This window comes from Prionailurus bengalensis, chromosome D1, assembly GCF_016509475.1.
Source record: "Prionailurus bengalensis isolate Pbe53 chromosome D1, Fcat_Pben_1.1_paternal_pri, whole genome shotgun sequence".
NCBI lineage: Eukaryota > Metazoa > Chordata > Mammalia > Carnivora > Felidae > Prionailurus > Prionailurus bengalensis.
The window spans coordinates 56,464,608-56,486,879 of record NC_057346.1 but is presented as its reverse complement, the minus strand read 5'-3'; the positions used below and the strand labels follow the sequence as shown (position 1 = coordinate 56,486,879).

General features: G+C 41.3%; 1 protein-coding gene across 1 annotated transcript in view; it reads left to right on the top strand.

The window, feature by feature from the left end:
- The first annotated feature begins 3,140 nt into the window (after positions 1-3,140).
- Positions 3,141-22,272, top strand: part of UVRAG (UV radiation resistance associated) — a 297,500-nt gene continuing 278,368 nt past the window's right edge. The window contains exon 1 of the mRNA XM_043580203.1: positions 3,141-3,463. Coding sequence (XP_043436138.1) covers positions 3,347-3,463 — 117 coding nt within the window. The 5' untranslated portion in view covers positions 3,141-3,346. The remainder of the gene's footprint in view (positions 3,464-22,272) is intronic.

Genomic DNA, 22,272 nt, shown 5'->3' with positions numbered 1-22,272 from the left:
TTTAAACAATTTTTTAAAATGTTTATATATTTATTTTTGAGAGCGAGCATGCACAAGCAGGGTAGGGGCAGAGAGAGGGAGAGAGATTCCCAAGCAGGCTCCATGCTGTCAGCACAGAGCCTGATGCGGGGCTCAATCCCACAAACCTCGAGATCATGACCCAAGCTGAAATCAAGAGTCAGACGCTTAACTGACTGAGCCACCCAGGTGCTCCCTTCAATACCCAGTTTAAATGTCACCTCTACTGTGACTGAAATCCGACTCTCTTCTCTGGCTTCCACAGCTCCTGAACTTCCCTCAGACTGAAAAACTGGTTTATCACTTTTTTTTTTTTTACTTATTGGACTTCCCTGTAAAGAGGGCAGCTTCCCTGGGGATGAGTCTGAGTCTGATTTCCCAGCACCAAGCAAAGGGTTTGCCACAGAGAAGCACTCAATGAACATTTGTTGAATGAATCAAGTAATAAAGTTAGCTAATATTCAGAGCTGACCTTCAAGGAGAAAGAAGTGATTCTGTGTTCTGTCTCTATAGGCCCATTTTTTTTCTTGAGAGATAGAGAGAGACAGAGTGAGTAGGGGAGGGGCAGAGGGAGAGAGGGAGACATAGAGGCAGAAGCAGGCTCCAGGCTCTGAGCTGTCAGTACAGAGCCTGACATGGGGCTTGAACTCATGAACCACAAGATCATGACCTGAGCTGAAAGTCAGACACTTAACCGACTGAGCCACCCCGGGGCCCCTCTATAGGCCCGTTTTCTTAACTTGTGTAGTGGGTTGGATGATGCTCCCTCCCTCTCCCCCGAAAATGAGTCCATTCTCTAAAGCTGGAACCTGTGAATGTCATCTTACTTGGAAAAAAGGTCTCTGTAATTAAGGATCGCAAAACGAGACCTGGATTATCTGCGCGGGCCCTAAATCCTAAGACAAGTGTCCTTATAAGGAAGAGAAAAGAATATGCAGGAAGAAGAAAAGACCATGAGAAGATGGAGGCAGAGGTTGGAATTATGCAGCCCTGAGCCAAGGAGTATCTGGAGCCACCCGAAGATGAAAGGGTCAAGAAAAGATTCTCCTTTAGAGCCTTCTAAGAGAGGCCCAGCTGACACCTTCATTTTGGGCTACTGGTCTCTAGAACTGTGAAAGAATACATTTCTGTTGCTATTGTTGTAAGCTACTTAGTTTGTGGTAATTTGATACAGAAGCCTAAGGAAACTAACACAGCTTGGAAACAGAAGTGTTTTCTGTGAAATTCCAACAGATCTTGGCACGCCAGGAGTCGAACCACATGAGATTTGGGATTTCCTAACTAATCCCTTCTCCACAAACACCTGACCACACCACCCATGAGGAACCACTCCATGCTTCAGAATAGGAGACAGTGCAACATCCATGTTAGCCAGTTCTGGGGTCAGAACCAAAGAGTGTTCAGGCCTCTGAACACCCAGGAAAGATAGCATGCTTCCCTTTTATTAAATTAGTTTTAGTGCAATTATTGTATGTGAGCGCTTCTCTGGCATTTTGCGTATGTTGATTTACTTAATCTCTACAGCAATCTTATTATTTTACAGATGGGAAAACTAAAGCTGAGAGTGAGGAACTGGCTTGCCCAGGAACACATAGCTAGAGAGTGGCAGAGCCAAGATCGCAAAAGTGCCTGATTCCTGTTGTGTCTGATTCTAAAACACTGTGTTCTTTCAGCTATGTCAGTCCAGGTGGTGGAGAAATTCATAGTCGTGTGTGTGTGTGGGGGGGGAGGCAGATTGATAGCCTGCAGAATGACTCAATGCTATTTATTATAGAAGCAATCGCTATAGATGCTATCATTATGCTCAAGGAAGTCTTCATGGAAGAGGCTGCATTTGAACTGGTTTCTCACTAAAAAACAAACATATACCGGGGTACCTGGGTGGCTCAGTCCATTAAGAGTCTGACTTTGGCTCAGGTCACGATCTCACCGTTGGCGAGTTCAAGCTCCCTAGGCTCTGGGCTGACAGGGCGGAGACTGCTTCCGATAGTGTGTCTCCCTCACTCTCTGCCCCTCCCTCGCTCATGCTGTCTCTCTCTCTCTCTCTCTCTCTCTCTCTCTCTCTCTCTCTCAAAAATAAATACACATAAAAAAATGAAAACAAACATACACTGATTATCCATCAGGCACCGGAAATCCAGAGATGAATGACAAGGTCCTTTGGCTCGAGGAATTCAATGTGTGTGTGAGTGTGTGTTACGCACTTATTAGAGGACAATGCAATAGAATAGTAAGAAATATCGTAGAGGCAAGATTCCTAACTCAGGGTCCCAGGGTAGATAAGGGAAGACTTTTGGAAGAAGGGACTCCACCAGCGGAGGAGATTTGATGGGCAAGTAGGCTCTAGAAGGTGAAAAGTGGCACAGGCTTTCTAGGGATAGCATAAGCAACACACTGGTAGAGGTGAAACAGCGTTTTCCAGGTGCCTGGCACACACTGTGCAGCTCAGCGTACCAGTTAGTGGAGTGCGAAGAGGGGAGTGGACTTGTGGGTTGGAGTTGCTCACGGAAGAACAGGGACTGCCCGACAGGTTTCTGGTCTCAGCGCATCCTGCGTGGTGACTTGTCGAACGATAAAATATTCTTTCTCAATGCTCGCACCGTCCTGCGAACCCCTCAGGAAAAAAGGCTGCTCAGAGAACTTGCAACAGTAGCCCAGCCTTCGCGACCCAGCTGGCGCCAAACGGGTCCCCGCCGTCCAAGGGGAGGTCGGTTACCAGGGCAACTAGGTTCGGGCGGAAGTGGCTCCGAGGACTGACTCTCACTTATCAGGTGACTCTCCTGCCTCCTGCACGTGACAGCAGAGCCCAGGCGCTCGCTCTACCTAGTCGGATCCCGCCCCTCTTTCCCCGTACTGACAACTGACACCAGCCTAGAGCAATGGTCCTTGCGGATCTATCAGGAGACCCCGCCCCACGGTAGTGAAAGAACCAATTAGACTGGGGAAAAAAGAAGCAACGCCCCGGGTTTCACCCCAGCTTGACAGACGCAATTTAGGCCATCCCCGGGTCCCTCCGCCCAGAGCCCATTCCGGCCGTCGATGGACAGCCCTTCTACCCAATAGCACATCCCTTGGCCGTCGTTGGGTCCCGCCCCTGTGGCAGCACGACCAATGAGCAAGCCAGGTCTCGGCGGGGTGGTGGGGGTTGCACTGCGGTAATATGGCTCTTCCTTAGCCCGCGGCCGCGGCGGCCGGAGGTGGGGTAGAGCCGTCCTGCCTCTCGGGTGGCGGGTTTCGGGGCTGCAGGGGCTCGGCGGGTCGTGGCTACGCTGTGGTGGCGGATGCCGGAGGAGCGCGGGCCCCGCCGCTCGGCGGCCCCTGGGTCAAGATGAGCGCCTCCGCGTCGGTCGGGGGCCCGGTCCCCCCGCCGCCCCCGGGCCCGGCCGCCGCGTTGCCACCCGGTTCTGCCGCGCGGGCCCTGCATGTGGAGCTGCCCTCTCAGCAGGTAAGCCCGCGGGCTCGCGGTGCTCGGTAGGGGGTGGGGTGGCAGGAGGCCGGGGAGGAGAGCCCGTGGGCGGCGGGCGGACCCTGTGCCAGCCGGGAGACCCGGGCGAGTGCCGGGGAGAACTCGGGGGACCGAGGACTTCAGGATTGTGAGGCGAGGGAGCCAGCGACGTCCGATGCTCTGGGAGATCCCCGAGTCCCCCGGAGGGATCCGGTTACTGGAGACCGGCTGCAAAGAGACGGGAAGAGACCCAGTGGAACTCCCTGGGGACCCCGGCCTGAGCCCGCCTCTCCCCAGCTGGGGTGCTGGGGATTCCCTTGCGCGGACCCTCCTCCTCATTCCTCCTGGGAAGGGACCCGGGGAAGCCCGGGAGTCACCTGAGAGATGGGGAAAGCGCTTTTGCTTTCTCTACCCACTTGCGGAGAAACCAGTTGGTACTCTTTCCTACGGGAGAAGTTGAGGAATCTTTATGGTTTCTACCGTTTACTTTTCATCTCCTTGTTATGAAGTACTCCCCTCGGCTTCCCAAGAGAAATCCTTTGGGGCTTTGGGGTTTCCTTCCTGATTCTCAGACCCCCAAGGATCGCGTTTTAGCAATTTAGGGGCACCTTCCTCCTTCATTTCCTCAAAGGACTCCCCGTGGAAGGAGGATCTGATGTATATGTTTGTGTCTTACTTACCCCATCCTTTAGCGGGGGTTTTGGGGGCTTCTCGGGTCCACATTGTAAGCGGATAATGAAGAGAGAGCACTGAGCTTGGGGGATCTAACACAATTCTTGGTGTCAGCCGTATGTCTGTATGGTACTTCTTCCCTCCACCTCTCCCTTGCCAGGAAAGGACCTTTCACCCTCTCTGGTATCCCTGTTTCCTTGAAGAGGACCCAAGGAAAATCTGTCAGTTCCTGAGACTTACCCACGTAGGATTTGTGCCAAGGGCTCAATGGCCAGTAATTCATTTCATCCTGACAGTTCTATGAGATAGCTATTTTTTATGATTTCCCGTTTTGTAGTTCAGCAAACTGAGTCTCAAAGATGGAAAATCCTACGTCCAAGGCCTTGCAGTCAGGAAGTGCTGAGGCTGGGTTTCACAGTCCAGCGTTGGGACCCTGTAGCCCGGGCACATGGCTGTGTGCTTGAGACTTGAGAACCTTCGCACAGGATGGAGCACGGTCCTTCACCCTGCATTCAACTACCCCTGCCCTAGTACTTAGGAAAGAAGAAAGCAGAGTTTGGGGCAGGGGGTGGAGGGGAAATGAGATGGGTTTGAAAGCAGGAAAAGTAGAGGGGGTGCTAAAGCGGAGAGCTGCACTGGAGGTCTTAGCTGCACTGGCCACTGAGCTGAATTGTGTGCAGAGGCAGGACTTTTTATGTGGGAGAAGAGCATTTAAAAGCTGGGGTTAGCATGTGCCCTAGTTTTGTGGTGCTGTTGGGAAGCGAGTTGGTGGAGAATGTTAGGAGTTTGAGGGTAGTGAGGTTTGGATTGTATTTATGAGGTCCTGGGAAAGATTAGAAGTCTGGCAGGGGAAAGACTAGCCTTAGGAATGAGCATTAAATGTGAATTTTCATGTGTGTGGGGAGGTGGATTGTGAGGATGGATACTGAGAGAGGCGATGGTGGGCACTGTTGGGAGCAGCCTGGAGAAATCCTAAGTATTGAGGGCCAAGAGGGATTTAGCTTGGGGGAGCTTTGGGAAAATGTGGGATTAGAAACGAGGAAGCATCATTTGTTGCATAGAGCATGTTCTCTGATAACAGTTCACAGTTTAAAATGGGGGAAATAGCTAAACTGTCCGTGGAGTAAATTTAACTGCATTTGTAAGCCTTTGTCAAATTTTTGGATTTGTGCCGAGGGATACATAGTGGCTTAAGTGTTTAGCTGAATGCCATATGAGCTCTGAGTATGGTATTTACAGCTTTCTGGGGGTGTCATCCTTCTTGAATTCTTGGAAGGTAGCCTATATAACAAAAATACTTTTGCAGTTGACTTTTTTTTAGTTTTGTGGGTCAAAGTACCTATATAATGAAAATACTTTTACTTTTGCAACTGACGTTCATTTAGCTTTGTGGGTCAAAGTGTTCAGGTTTTTAGGGTGTGAATAACATTTAAAAAATAAACATTTTTGTAAAAGTGTTATCTGTATAAACTGCACTGATTATTTAGCACACAGCTTGATGAATTGTTGCAAAGTGAACAGTTATATAACCATCACCCAAATTAAGAAATACAAAATTATTAGCATTCCAGAAGTCCTTTTTTTTTTTTTTTTTTAAATTTTTTTCAACGTTTATTTATTTTTGGGACAGAGAGAGACAGAGCATGAACGGGGGAGGGGCAGAGAGAGAGGGAGACACAGAATCAGAAACAGGCTCCAGGCTCCGAGCCATCAGCCCAGAGCCTGACGCGGGGCTCGAACTCCCGGACCGCGAGATCGTGACCTGGCCGAAGTCGGACGCTTAACCGACTGTGCCACCCAGGCGCCCCTCCAGAAGTCCTCTTTATGTTCTCTCCCATCTCTACCTTTTCTTTCTCTCCAAAGGAACTACTAGTCTGATTTCTAACAAGAGATCGGTTTTTGCCTGCTCTTGAACGGTGTATAAACGCAAACGGTGTATCAAGCAAAGACCACATTTTTTTGTGGTCTTCTTTTTCTGATTTCTTTTGCTCAGTATTGTCTGTGAGCATCATAGGATGTGTGTGTATAAGACTTTTTTCTTTTAGCATGAATTCATTGTCTTTTGTTGTTGTTCCATGTGGCTTTTGCAAAATTTAAAAAGTTTAGATAAATTGGAAAATCAGTTGATAACTTTCTTTTAAATGACACTTTGAAAATTGTGTCGTTTTACTGGATCCCATGGTATTTGATAAGATGTCAGTCTTTTGAAACAAATAAGTAAACACTGTTTTAGGATTTCTGTTGTAAAGCTGATTGTCTCAAAGCATAGATTCAGTGGTTCCCCCAGGCTGCTTCTTGGCATTGTTGACAATTTTGAGTGGGTAGGTCAGTCTGTGAGATGTGGAGCCACATCCATAGCTTGTACCCACAAGGTACTAGGAGCACCTGTCCAGTCCTGACAGTCAAGAATGTCTTCAGGGGCTGCCAAATGTCCCTTAGAGGGGCAAAATTACTCCTGATTGACAACCACTATTCTAAGTATATTTTCATCTTAGGGTAGACAGTATCCCTGCTATTTTGTACTCATTTATTTCAGTTTTCATTTGTCCCATTGATTCTCATGGCTGTGATGTTTAAAATGTTAATTTGCTGTATTAGTTTTAAAGGTGTTGGAATCACCTTAATCTGCCTCCAGGAAAAGACTTATCTATTTTGCTCAAAGGAAGCCCACAAAACTATGTATAAGACCCAACTTATTTTTGTCTTATTTTAATCCACTTGCCGTTAAAAAAAAGTTTAGTTAAGGCTGCATAACTCCTGAATCTTTGTCTATGTGAGTAACTAGTCCATAATTGTCAACCTGTCTGTGTCAAATGGGACTACTTACTACTTAATCTTTGCCTCCTTTTGCTTCTGTATGATCTTACTTTAATTGTAATTTAAGCATGTACTAGTCACACATTTTGAAGACTGTTTTTGATCTTTAATTTTTGGTTGAGGTTTGTAATTAGTGAATATAAGCTCATCTGAAGAATAACTTCCTTCACACCCTTAAATTTAGAGTTTTGAAATAAAATTTTGTGTTTTGTGGTAGAGGCATTTAATACATCCTAAACGTTTAATTGAGAGCACTTCTTTCCTCCCCAGAGTCTTCCTCACTTGAGTCTAACCTAAACTACATTTCTGTAGATACTCAGAAATGGGTGGTTTTTTAGTGATTGTTCAGTGACCCTTCCAGGGGGCCACATATTCCTTTAAGAATTCGGTAAAAGCTGTAGACACCTTCCTTAGAAAATGCACTTACATACGTAAACACAGTTTTGCATGCGGTTTTGGTTTTCTTGAAACATACGTACATGGAAACCCCAGTTTCAACAGCCCTGAACTGGTTTATTCCTTTCCTTTAAAAATTAAGAAAAAATTTGCTATTTATTATTTGTTTTAGACAATCATCCATGTTAGTGTATATACATCTACCATATTTTGCATAATAATGTTCACTTAGCTTTGTTTAACTCCTTGTTGGTAGCCCTTTGTACAGTTTCCAGTTTTATCTGTTACATTGTTGCAGGGAATATACACGTATAGGTATCTTTGTACACTTGTGCTAATATTTCTTTAGGATGAATTTTGAGCAGTGAAATCACTCAAAGGATATATGTATATATTTAAATTGGTATAAATACATAGAAGTATACTTCATATAAAATATGTACATGAATACTTTTATTATATGTACGTTTTTGTTAACTTTATTTTTTATTTTTATGTTTTCATTTTTGTTAACTTTAGAAGATATTAGCAAAGTGTTTCCCTGAAAGGACATGTCCACCACACTACTACCACTAGATTATGACAGGGTTTGTTTACCCATCATATTTTGTCAGCTTTGGGCATCGGAAGTTTTCTCCGTGTTTTCCAATATGATTTTATATATATGTATAATATATGTAGAATATAATCATATAACTTATACATATATGAATGTGTATAATCTGCATCTGTATACACATGTATATATTTTTGCTATTTAAATTTGTATTTCTTTAATTATTATATTTTAATAGCTTCATTTAATGTATACAAAACACTGTGCTAAGTACATGATCTCACTTATCCTTAAACAACCCTATGGATTTCATCTTTGCATAGGTTTATGTAACATTGTAATTTCTTTCGTGAATTGCAGGTTTATTTTTGTCCTTGGCATTAATTTTTCTGATCGCTCAAAGTTTTTCGCTGATTTGAAGAGCATTTATTTTTCTTCTCCTGTGTTTGGAAGAGGTGGACTATATTAGCTCTATTAACATTTATATCCCCTGAATTTTTTTATGTAGACATTTTTCAGAACAGTTTTAGATTTACAGAAAACTTGAGGTGAAAAGATAGTGCAGAAACTATATACTCTACACCCATTTTCCCCTATTCTTGATGTCTTCCAATTGTATGATACATTTGTTACAATTAATGAACCAATATTGATGTGTTATTACTAGTGAAAGTCCCCAGTTTATTCAGTATTCCTTAGTTTAAAAAATTGGGGTAAAATATACATTCCATAAAATTTGCCATTTTAATAATTTTTAAGTGTGTATCTCAAAGGCAGTTATGACTGTTTGTGCAGTCATCACCACTATCTATTTCCAGAAATTTTCACCATCCCAAACAGATACTGTACCCATTAAACAATAATTCCCCATTTTCCCCTTCTTCCAGCCCCTGGTGAACTTTGTTGTGCTGTGTTTCTATGAATTTGCTCATTCTAGGTACTTCATGTAAGTGAATAATACAGTATTTGCTCTTTTGCGTAAGGCTTATTTTCAGCATAATGTTTTCAGTGTTCATCCATGTTGTAGCATGTATCAGAATTTCATTCCTTTATAAGTCTAAGTAATACTCCATTATATGTATATACTGGATTTTTTATTTTTTATTTTTTAAGTAAATTGTACATCCAACTTGGGGCTTGAACTTACAACTTACTGAGTCAGCAGGAAGCCTGTGCATTTTGTTTATCTATTCATCTGTTAATGGATCTGTACTATTTACCTAATGACCTTTTTCTGTGCCAGGATATCATCCTGAATACCACATTATATTTAGTTGTTCTGTCTCCTTACTCTCTTGGCTGTGACAGTTCCTCAGATTTTCCTTCTTTTTGATGGCTGAGACAGTTTTAGAGTACTGATAAGGTATTTTGTAGGATGCCCTTGTATTGGAATGAGTCTCATGTTGGTTCCCCCCCCCCCCCCCCCCCCCCCATGATTAGACTGGGGTTATGGGTTTTGGGAGGAAGGCCAAGGAGGTAAAGTGCCATTTTTATCTGGTCTTATCAGGTGTATATACTGTTAAGATGACTTACCACTATTGATGTTAACCTTCATCATCACCAGCCGAGGTAGTGTTTGTCTCGTTTACAAACACTGCTATAAGGTTACTCTTTCCCGCTCACTCTCCATACTGTCCTTTTTGGAAGAAAGTCACTATGCACAGCCCATAGTTGAATGGGGATTCCTGTTCCCTCTCCCGAAGGGCAGAATATCTACATAAATCATTTGGGATTCTTCTGCATGGGAGATTTGTATCAGTAACGACTTCTTTCACAGATGAGGAATCTAAGGTCTGGGTAACTTTTTCAAAGTTACACAGTGTTAACACAGGGGCAGTTAAGGTCTCTGATTACCAGTTGCCATAGACACCTACTCTTTGCAGAGCGCTGGCTAAACACAGACGTTTTAAGTTACCTGAAGGTTCAGGACCATGATGCTTTGTAGTTTATTTCCCACAGCACCTCTACCGAACACTACTGATTACATAGTAGGAGCTGTCTGTATATTTTTATTTTTAATTTTTATTTTTATATGAATCTTTCCTTTGAAGACCTTTACAGCCTAAAGAGAAGAAGGAAATGGGATTGAAGCACATACAAGAAAAAAATGGCAGAAACATCAAAAAGCTTTATAAAGCTTAATTTAGCCATATATGATATATAGTTCCCTCTTATGTGTTTATTAGATATCTTACTGTTGCTAATCTAATTTGATTTTTTTTTTTTCATGTACTTTCAAAGAAATCTGTTTTGTTGGTAAGGCCACTAAAGGCAGAGAGAAAGTTGTCTCTTATTAGGAACATATGCCTCCTGCAGCACAGTACTGTGCTATGTATGTTCGTTCCTTCCACAAATATTTATTGAGCCCCTTACTTGTGACTCAGATTTAAAACATGTATATAAAATAGAATGATAGCAATTTTTGAACTGCTTTGGCTCTTGTAAACAAAACTATATGAGGAAGGTTCAGAAACTGGAAAAAAATCAGCAGTCTAAAAATCATTTTTATATGACAAAATACATTTAATTAAGATTTTTTTTATTTGTTTGTTTCTTTGTTTTTCTTGTGAAAATGTTTAGTTCTCCTTTGAAAGGAAAAGCTATGTTCTTATTTAGTGTTTACTTTAAAATTTCTCCACAGGATCACAATTCTTAACTTTGTGGCAGAAAATTTTTGAAGTGAAACTGACTAGAAATAGAGCAAGAGCAGAACTGAAACTTGTAAGTTGGGCCTGAAGTGTGTAGTGAAATGAAAAAACAAATTAGGTTTTCGTAGTTTTAAAATGTGTACTTTTGATATCTGTGTATTTTTACCCATCAGCCTTATTACTACTGTGGGGGAAAAGGAAAATTTGTCATTTTCAAAAATTATTTATTTTTGAGACCGCACGCGAGAGAGTGGTAAGTGGGGAAGGGCCAGAGAGAGAGGGAGACAGAATCCTAAGCAGGCTCCAGGCTCTGAGCTGTTAGCACAGATCCCCACGTGGGGCTCAAACTGACAAACAGCGAGATCCTGATCTGAGCTGAAATCAAGAGTTGGGCGCTCAACCCATTGAGCCACCCAGGCGCCCCTATTTGTCATTTTTAAAGCACTTGAATGAATGCAGTAACAAACCATGGGTATTTTAGAAAAATTAAAGACAGGTCTATGTTAAGAGAGGAGTTGAAACATTTTAGGTTTTATACTTTGTTATGGGTCTAATGACACAGTAGTGTCTCAGGCAGAGTTAAATGTTTCTAATTCCTTGCATCAGTTAGCAGTTAGACTATATAGGTAGAAGGTGCGTGCAGCACAGAAAACTTGACATTGGAATTTTTAGAAAACATAATTCATAGTATACCTTCTTGGTTTAGTATTATACAATCTTGTTTTCCATCTTACTTTGAGATGGAATCTTGAATTTGAATCATAGAAGTTTACAAATGCAAAATCTGAAGCTCTCAGAGGTGAAACTATTCCCCTGGCCATACACTTGGTCATCTGTTTATTCTCTTCCTGAAGGAGTCAGTAAAGATGATTAGTTTAACAAATGTGAATTGAGTGCCCTGTTGTTCTTTTAGTGACAGATACCTGACCAGAACCTGGGTGTTGGGAGTAGTTCTACTGTGCTTGGCTGGGTGTTTGAAAACTTGTTTCTTAAACTTATCTCTGTGCTTTGTCACAGCATCTCCACATCTCTGGGGATTTTAGGCTAGGACAGAAGTGAAGAAAGGCTGTATTTTAAACTTCTTTTTACAGGCAGAATACTCAGGCTCCACCCCCACACCCCTTTTATGGTGTGAATTAGAATGAAACTTTGGAAGATCCCTCTGTATTTTAAGTGATCAGTCTTCCTGTTTTGTCTTTGGGTACTTACCATGCCTATCCTTTTTTTTTAAATGCCTATCCTTTTTTGAGTAGTCCACTTAAGAATTCCTGATTCTCTACCTCTTTAAATTTCTGAAACAGCAACATCTGGTGATTGTGGGTTCTTTGATGTCAGGAATTTCATTCTCTGTAATATTTGACGCTGATTGCCACAGACCTCATTTACTAGAAATGTTACGAGGCATTGAAAACTCTAGTCAAGTGCGTTTGTTAGTTAAAGGCTAAGCCAGATACTGTTAAAGCTGAGCATTAGAGCCTAGCACTTAAGCGGCTCAGTTTGTTTGTTGGTCCATTGAAATATCTGGCATTTTTCCTCCCCCCGCCATGGTTTTTAGAATATCCTGAAAGAAACAGTCTGATTTTTTTGAGAACAGTAGGGAAAATCAGGAAGTGGAAACTGGCAGTTACCTTTGGCTTTCGTCAGTAGACTCCAGGGTAAGAAAAAAGGGAAGATACAAATAAGTAAAAGTGGCAATCAGACTTTTATGATTTTTTTTTTTTTCAGGAAAAACTTGGTGTTCTTTACCATGATTATACTTTTTTTTTACTAGGGGTTTTACTCTGAACTATAAGTAATTCATATGTTATGTTAGCCTCTATTAAAAGAGGAAAACTTAACTGCGTCAGCCATTTATTCAACAGATATTTATAAAGTATCCTCTTTGAATTATGTTAGGCATGTGATTAGAAACTGTAGGTCTTGTGTCCTCCAACGTGCTTATGTCTTTCAGAGGATGTGAATTTTTCCTGTCACAATTCCAGTCGCTTTTTGATCAGAATACAGGAAAACTAAACGTTTAAAAAAAAAGCAACATGAAAGTAACTTTATTTAGAATCATGAAAAACTTTTTTTTTTTTTCAATTTCTGAGAGAGCGAGAGTGAGAGAGAGAGAGAGAGAGAGAGAGAGAGAGAGAGAGTGAGCATGGAGGAGGGGCAGAGAGACAGGGAGACGGAGGATCTGAATTGGCCCTGCGCTGAGAGTTCCAATGTGGGGCTCAAACTCATGAACCATGAAATCATGATCTGAGCCAAAGTCAGACTCTTAACTGAGCCACCCAGGCGCCCTTATAAAAACACTTTTTTTTTTCAACGTTTATTTAGTTTTGAGAGACTGAGATAGAGCACGAGTGGGGGAGGGGCAGAGAGAGAGGGAGACACAGAATCCAAAGCAGGCTCCAGACTCTGAGCTGTCAGCACAGAGCCCAACACGGGGCTCGAACTCATGAACTGTGAGATCATGACCTGAGCCAAGGTCAGATGCTTAACCGACTGAGCCACCTAGGCGCCCCTAAAAAAACTTTTTTTGATTGTCTACCTTAATGAATAGAATAATCTCATTAAATTGGTACTGCTTTCATCCACTAAAATGTTAATATCCAGCTATATATGGGAAGCAGCAAGATGAAGAAGATTTTTAATTTTTCATTTTGAAAATAGATCACAAAGCAAGATAGGAAAGTAGGCTGTGGGTATGCTACTCATTATAGGTCTAGGACATTTTATTGTATTTATTTGTTTTTATTATTATTTTTTATTGTGAGAGAGAGAGGCAGAGAAAGAGAGGGAGAGAGAGAGAGGATTCCAAGCGGTCTCTGTACTGACAGTGTGGTCATGACCTGAGCTGCAATCAAGAGTAGGACGCTTAACTGACTGAGCCACCCAGGCGCCCCTCCAGGTCAATGTATTTTATAGCACTGTGCTCATTATAGGAGAGAGTTGGTTTCAACTTTATAGTAGGTATAAAGATTTAATTGATAGGGGCGCCTGGGTGGCGCAGTCGGTTAAGCGTCCGACTTCAGCCAGGTCACGATCTCGCGGTCCGGGAGTTCGAGCCCCGCGTCGGGCTCTGGGCTGATGGCTCGGAGCCTGGAGCCTGTTTCCGATTCTGTGTCTCCCTCTCTCTCTGCCCCTCCCCCGTTCATGCTCTGTCTCTCTCTGTCCCAAAAATAAATAAACGTTGAAAAGAAAAAAAAAAAAAAAGAAGAAAAAAAAGATTTAATTGATAGTAGGTATTTCAGGCTTGTTTTCATGATTTGACTTAATGGAGTTTATTCTACTTGATAGGTATTTCATATAAACAGTTGTCCAGGTGTTCTGGAGTGACTAGTTTACTTTTGATATCCATATATTTCTGTCAGAGACATCAGTTTGATTATTAGATGGGGACACTAGAATTGCAGAGTTCCTTAATTGTACCTTAGCTGCATTTTTGATATTATATTAACTTGGCTGCTTTAAAACTGTCTGAAAATTACTAAAAATTATTGCTCATGAATATTGTGTGTTCAAGAAAAGGTTACATGTATTAATATCCTCTTTATTTTTTTATTATTTAAAAAAAATGTATGGGGCACCTCGGTGGCTCAGTCGGTTGAGTGTCTGACTTCGGCTCAGGTCATGATCTCACAGTCCGTGGGTTTGAGCCCCGTGTCGGGCTCTGTGCTGACAGCTCAGAGCTTGGAGCCTGCTTCTGCCTCTATGTCTCCCTCTCTCCCTCTGCCCCTCCCCTGCTCATGCTCTGTCTCTCTCTGTCTCAAAAATAAATAAAAACATTAACGAAAATTAAAAAAAAATGTTTTATTTATTTATTTTTGAGAGAGAGAGAGAAAACACAAGCAGGGGAGGGGCAGGGAGAGAGGGAGACATAGAATCTGAAGCAGGCTCCAGGCTCTGAGCTGTCAGCACAGAGCCCAGCATGGGGCTCAAACTCACAAACTGTGAGATCATGACCTGAGCCAAAGTCGGATGCTTAACCCACTGAGCCACCCAGGCGCCCCTATCAATATCCTCTTTAATGAGGTAGCAATATATGCAGGGTATTTTAGAAAAGTTTTTTATATATATATATATATATATATATATATATATATATATATAAAAATTAAATGGATACTTAGAAGTAAACATAAAACCTCTTAAGATTAAAAAATTTAATTGATAGGGGCGCCTGGGTGGCGCAGTTGGTTAAGCGTCCGACTTCAGCCAGGTCACGATCTCGCAGTCCGGGAGTTCGAGCCCCGCGTCGGGCTCTGGGCTGATGGCTCAGAGCCTGGAGCCTGTTTCCGATTCTGTGTCTGCCTCTCTCTCTGCCCCTCCCCCGTTCATGCTCTGTCTCTCTCTGTCCCAAAAATAAATAAACGTTGAAAAAAAAAATTAAAAAAAAATAAATAAAAAATTTAATTGATATTAAATTCCTGCTGTGTACCAAATATTGCATTAGGCTGGTGTGCATCTTTCTTCAACTTCTCTTATTGTTGGAATACCAGAATATATTTGATTGTAATTTTATATCATTTTCCTTTTTTCATTTAATTTGCATTTCATTTTTGTGATTTCACAATGTCTGTTGTTAGATATTATTATTACTATTATTTTAACGTGAGGTATAATTGGCACAGAACATTAGTTTCAGGTATACAACATAATGATTTGATATTTGTATAATTTGTGAAATGACCAGCACAGTAAGTCTAGTTAACATCTATCACCATACATAGTCCTCCTTCTTTTCTTCCTCCCTCTCTCCCTCCCTCCCTTCTTTCTCTCTCTCTCTTTTCTTTCTCTTTCTCTTTTCTCTTTTCTTTTCTTTTTTCTTTTCTTTTCTTTTCTTTTCTTTTCTTTTCTTTTCTTTTCCTTTCTTTTCCTTTCTTCTCTTCTCTCCTCCCCTCCCCTCCCCTCCCCTCCCCTCCCCTCCCCTCCCCTCCCCTCCCCTCTCCTCCTCTCCTCTCCTCTCTTTTCTTTTCTCTCCATGTCTAGTGTGGGGCTTGAACGCATGACCCCAAGATCAAGAGTCTTATGCTCTACTGACTGAGTCAGCCAGGCGCCCCAGTCACCATAATAGTTACAAAAAAATTCTTGTGATGAGGACTTTTAAGATTTACTCTCATAGCAACTTTCAAATATTCAATACAGTATTATTAACTATAGTCACATTACGTTCCCGTGACTTATTTATTTTATAACTGAAAATCTGTACTTTTTGACCTTTTGACCCCCTTCACCCAGTTCACCCCTCCTCCACCTCCATTTTTACAATTTCTTAGGAACAAATAATCATTCCTTTAATATGGTGTGGTGGAAAGACTTGTAAAACTGGTTCAGGGAGTAACTAAGGTAACTTTGGGAAAAGCACTTTGGTCTTCGGTTCTTAACTTTTACAAGAGAAGATTGGAGAGAGATTAGATTATTTGTATCTCTAAACATTTTAAACCTCTTTGCCTCCCTTTTCTCAGTTGCCAGTTGCTTTACTTTGGTCCCTTTGTGGAATTTTCATTCTGCAAACACCGTGTTCAACTCTGTTCTGTGCTGACCTTTGTTCAGCAGTTAGTTTTTTTGAGTTTCTACTATGTATACCACAGTGGTGAAGAATATGGATTCTAGAGCCAGACGGACTGCCTGGGTTCAAATCCTGGTCCTTCCATTTCTTAGCTGAGCAGTCTGGAAGTTCCTTGATCTCCCTATGCCTCAGGAAGGCTCGAATCAAATGGGCATAATAGTACCTATCTTGTAGGGTTGCTGAAAGGATTAAATGAGTCATAAATTTGCTTAAAAAGGTGCTTGGTACAGAGTGTTCCAGAAATGTTAGTTGTTGGCTTCTATTGTTATTACTATTGCTATTTGTTAGGCATTGTCCTTGCCATGGAGGGACTCATAATCTAATGGTTAAGGCAACTATATCAACAAACCATAATATAAGAGATAGAATGAACAAAAGCTGAAGTGGGAAAGATGAGGAAAAGTATTCTAGCAGAATGATCAACTTGAATAAAAAGGTAAAGTATAAAAAGGAATGGCAGATAATTAAGTGAAGCTGGAGTTTAAGTAGCTAAGAGGAGGATGGTGGAAACAAATGTGTTGGAGAGGTATAGTTTGGGATTAGATCATAAAGGGTCACATATGCCAGGCTCTCCTGTAGGTAGAGGGGAGGATGGTTTCTTTTTAAAGACTTAATTTTTAAAAAAAATTTTAGTGTTTATTTATTTTTGAGAGAGAGAGAAAAAGAGTATGAGCGAAGAAGGAGCAGAGAGAGAGGGAGACAGAATCCAAAGCAGGCTCCAGGCTCTGAGTTGTCAGCACAGAGCCTGATGTGGGGCTCACAGGCATGAACTGTGAGATCATGACCTGAGCCAAAGTTGGATGCTTAACCGACTGAGCCACCTAGGTGCCCCAAGACTTGATTTTTTTTTTTAGAGCAGTTTTAGATTCACAGTGAAATTGAGCAGAATGTACAAAGATTTTCCAGATTCTCCTGACCCCACACATGCATAGTATTTCCCATTATCAATATCCCCTTCTCTATGGTATGTTAGTCACAGTTGGCAAACCTGCATTGACACATCATTGTCACCCAAAGCCCATAGTTTACATTAGGGCTTGTGTTATATCTTCTATGGTTTGGGACAAATATATAATGACATGTATTCACCAATATAGTTATCATACAGAGTAGTTTCAGTGCTGTAAAATCTCCTTTGCTATATCTGTTCATCCCCCACTCCCTCTTAAGCCCTGGCAACCATTGATCTTTTTATTGTCTCCATAGTTTTGCCTTTTCCAGAATGTCGTATAGTTGGAATCATACAACTCCCTTGAGTAAATACTGAGGACCATGATTACTGGAATGTATGGGAAGAGTATGTTTAGTTTTATAAGAACCTGCCAAACTGACGTCCAAAGTGGCTGTACCATTTTGCCTCCCACTAACAATGAATTAAGAGTCCCTGTTACCGCACATCCTTGTCAACGTTTGGTACTATCAATGTTCTGGAGTTTGGCCATTCTACTAGGTGTGTGTAGTGGCATCTTGTTTTAGTTTGGATTTTCCTGATGAAAAATGGTGAAGCATCTTTTCATGAGCTTATTTGCCATCTGTATATCTTGTATGGTGAGCTGCCAAAGTCTTTGGTCCAATTTACAGTTGGGTTGTGTTGTTTTCTTATTGTTGAGTTTGAAGAGTTCTTTGTATATTTTGGGTAACAGTGCTTTGTCAGATGTGGCTTTTGCAATTATTTTTTCCTAGTCCGTGGCTTGTCTTCTTTCTCTTAATACTGCCTTTTGCAGAACAGAAGTTTTAAATTTTAATGAAGTCCAGCTTGTCAGTTATTCTTTTCATGCAGAACGTGTTTGATGTTATACCTAAAAGGGCTCCTGGGTGGCTCAGTCGGTTAAGCGTCTGGCTTTGGCTCAGGCCATGATCCTGCTGGTCTTGATTTCAAGCCCCACATCAGGCTCTGTGCTGACAGCTCAGAGCCTGGAACCTATTTCAGATTCTGTGTCTCCTTGTCTCTCTGCCTGCTTGTGCTGTCTCTCTCTCTCGAAAATAAACAAACATTAAACAAAAAATTAAAAAGTAATTGTTGTACCCAAGATCACCTAGGTTTCTCCTGTGTTATTTTCTATGAGTTTTATAGACCTATAGTTAGGTCTATAATCTCATTTCTGAATTAATTTTTGTGAAGGATGTAAGGTTTGTGTCTAGAATCATTTGTTTGCATGTGAATGTCCAGTTGTTCCAGCACCATTTGTTTAAAAGACTTTGCCCTATTATACTGCCTTTGCTCCTTTGTTAAAGATCTGTTGACTATACTTATGTGGGTCTATTTCTGGGCTTTCTTTTCTGTTCCATTGATTTTTTTTTTTTTATTCTCTTGCCAATACTACACTGTCTTGATTACTGTAGCTTTATCATAAGTCTCAGATAGTGTCAGTCCTCTAAATTTGTTCTCCTTCAAATCCTATTTTTTTTTTTTTTTTTCTTTTTTGGAGAGAGAGGTGCATGGGAGCGTGCCAGTGGAGGAGGGGCAGAGAGAGACTCTTAAGTAGGTCTGACTCTGCTCGGTGCAGAGCCAGACCAGGGTTCAATCTCAACAACTGTGAGATCATGACCAGAGCCAAAATCAAGAGTCAGGTGCTTAACTGACCAAGCTACCCAGGCGCCCCATAACTTTGTTCTCCTTCAATATCGTGTTTGCTATTCTGGGTCCTTGGCCCTCTCCATATAAACTTTAGAATCGGTTTGTTAATAACTACAGAATTACTTGCTGGGATTTTGATTGGTATTGCATAGACTCTATAGATCAAGTTGGGAAGAATTGACATCTTGACAATATTGAGTCTTCGTATCCATGAATATCCAATGTTTCTCCACTTTTGTAGTTCTTCCTTGATATCTTTTTATCAGAGTTTTGTAGTTTTCCTTATATAGATCTTGTACATATTTTCTTAGATTCATACCTCTTATTTCATTTTTTGAGGCTACTAATGAAAATGTTATTGTGTTTTTAAGTTAAAATTCCAGTTGTTCATTGCTGGTGTAGAGGAGATTGGCTTTTGCATGTTAACCCGTATCCTGCAACCTTGGTATTATTGCTTATTAGTTCCTGGAGTTTTTTTGTTCATTTTCTCAGGTTTTCTACATAGATGGTCATGTCATCTGTGACAGAAACAGTTTTATTTCTTCCTTCCCAAACCGTATTCTTTTATACCTTTTCTTGTTTTATTGCACTTGCTAGGACTTGTATTCCTTTTCCTTTTTAAAAAGACTTTTTGTTTAGAAAGAATTTCAAGCTTATTGAAACATTGCAAAAATAAAACTTGTATGAGAACACTTTATCTTTATACCCTTTGCCCAGATTTGTCTCCTAACATTATTTCATTTGCTTTGTCATTTGCAAGCTCTCTCTTTCTGTATGTACAGATATAGATAAATGTTTTTGTGTATGTGAATCATTTGAAGTTAAATTACATGTATCACAACCTTTAAAAACATTTTTTTTAATGTTTATTTTTGAGAGAGAGACAGAGTATGAGCAGGGAAGGGGCAGAGAGAGAGGGAGACATAGAATTTGAAGCAGGCTTCAGGCTCTGAGCTGTCAGCACCCCGATGCGGGGCTTGCACTCATGAACCCTGAGATCATGAGCGGAGCCGAAGTTGGACGTTTAACTGACTGCGCCACCCAGGCGCTCCATGACCTTTTACTTTTAAATACTTGAGTACGTATTTCCTAAGTAGGTATATTCTCATTCATATCCACAGTATAGTTATTAACTTCAGTAAAATTAACATTGATATAATACTTTTACCTAATCTGTGGTTTATATTCCACTTTTGTCAGTTGATTGCATAATGTCCTTTATAGAAATTTTCTTCCTCCACTTCATGCTCTAGTCTAGGGTCAGGTAGTGCATTTAATTGTCTTATCTCTTCTTTAAGAGCTTTTCACAGCTTTTGTCCTTTTTTTTTTTTTTTAATGTTAGTGTCATATTACAAACCACTTCTTTCCTTTTAAAAATAGAACATTCCTCATTTTTTGTTCGTCTGATGTTTCCTCATGATTAGATTCAGATTACTCATTCTCACTTGGAGTATTTTGTGCATGGTGATGTGTCCTTCATACAGTATACAGTATGACCTTTGGAGGCACACAGTGTCCATTTGTCCCTCACTGGTGATGTTCAGTTTTGTCACCTGGTCAAGATGTTATCTGATTTCTCAACTTTGTCATTCTGTGTGTGTCTGTACGTGCGCCTGCATGAACGTGACTAGTGAATAGTTTGTAGGGAGACACTTAGAGAACACACATATATCCTGCTCCTCCCCCTCTAGACTTGTCATCCATTATCATCCATTGATGATTCTTGTCTGAGCCAGTCTTGGCTGTGATGTGACAAAACAATGATTTCCCAGCTCTTACCGCTCCCTCCACATTTCCCAGTCTGACTTGGGCATCATACCGTTATAAGCAAGAATGGCAGGATCGTATTTTGTTTTTAACTCATTAATTGTTTTTTATTCAAGTGTAGTTGACACATGAAGAGTCAGTGGTAGTGGACAGAGTGGTGAGGAGACTGCTGACAACACTTCTAAACGAGGGGAGACTGAGGCCTGAATAGCGAGGCAGCAGTGTGCATGCATCTGTCGTTCCCGTCTTCTCTCAAGAGACATTTAGTGAATATCTGTGTAGCTGCACATTAGCCACTTGGGATAAAAAGTCACAGTTTGGGTCCTTAAGGAGCTTATAATTATTGAGGCTACAGAAGGGCAAAGAGTTACGATAAAATATGTGCCGTTTTTTATTTAAAAAAAAAAAAATTTTTTTTTTTTAACGTTTATTTTTGGGACAGAGAGAGACAGAGCATGAACGGGGGAGGGGCAGAGAGAGAGGGAGACACAGAATCAGAAGCAGGCTCCAGGCTCTGAGCTGTCAGCCCAGAGCCCGATGCGGGGCTCGAACTCATGGACCGCCAGGTTGTGACCTGAGCCGAAGTCGGAGGCTTAACCGACTGAGCCACCCAGGCGCCCCTGTGCCGTTTTTTAAAAAAATGTTTATTATATGAATGAGTTTGGGGGCTTGGCTTTTCAGAAGGGTTGGTTTATTTTATTTTTTTCATTTTTAATTCTCTTAATGTTTATTTATTTTGAGAGAGAGAGACCGACAGACAGACTGTGCTAGCAGGCGAGAGGCAGAGAGAGAGAATCCCAAGCAAGCTGCACTCTGTCAGTGCAGAGCCTGATGCAGACTTGAACTCACAAACTGTGAGATCATGACCTGAGCCAAAATCAAGAGTCGACACTTAACTGACTTAACTGACTGAGCCACCCAGGCGCCCTTAAAATATGTGCTATTAAGAGCTATGCATAAAATATAACTTTAAATGCAAGGGCACTGCCTTAGATGGCATAGTGAAATAGCTAAGATTGTCTGTGCTTTACTCATTGGTTCATCCATCAAACACTTACTGAGGACCTACTTTGTACCAGTACTGTGCTAAGGGCTGTGGGCATAAAGAAGAATAAAACTTGGTTTCTGTATTTAGAAATCACCCTTCTTTTGGGGGGGGGCATTGGCAATAAAGCACGATTGTGGCAAGTGCTGTGATGGTGGCATGTCCACAGTGTAGTCCTAGCATAGAAGGGAGGAGTGATCATCTTCATTTGGGGTAGTGGATGGGACAGGGAGGTCAGGAAGGATGTATCAAAAGTGGGAATTCTGGAGCTGGGTCATAAAGGGTGATTTGCTGTTTGTCTGCTTAATTGTAGGTATTCATTTTATTCTAACTTTGTGATTACCATTTACTGCCAGATTTCCCTCCTCCCAAGATTTATGGCTTCTTGTCACATACCATTGTAGAAGTTTCCTTTAAAAGTTATTCATGAACAGGTTTCCCATTCTTAACCCTGTTGTCTTTTCCCATGCTGCTTTGTTTGTAGTAGCTAGTCTCTTTAAAACCATTCTCAGTATTTTAGCCACAGTAGTTAGAGCCATCTCTCCCATTTGACAGGGGAGAAAATCAAGGCTCAGACAAGAACATGGAAGAGCTAGAGTTCATCATCTGCAACTGTTCTGGTTCTACATTCAAGCTTTTCCCACTATCTCACTCTGCTTGTTGGATTTAAAGTGCAGTTTTCCAGTGCTCGCTTCGGCAGCACATATACTAAAATAAAGTGCAGTTTTCCAGTTTCATCTCTGCCTGTACGTTCACAAACCTGTATACCTCCA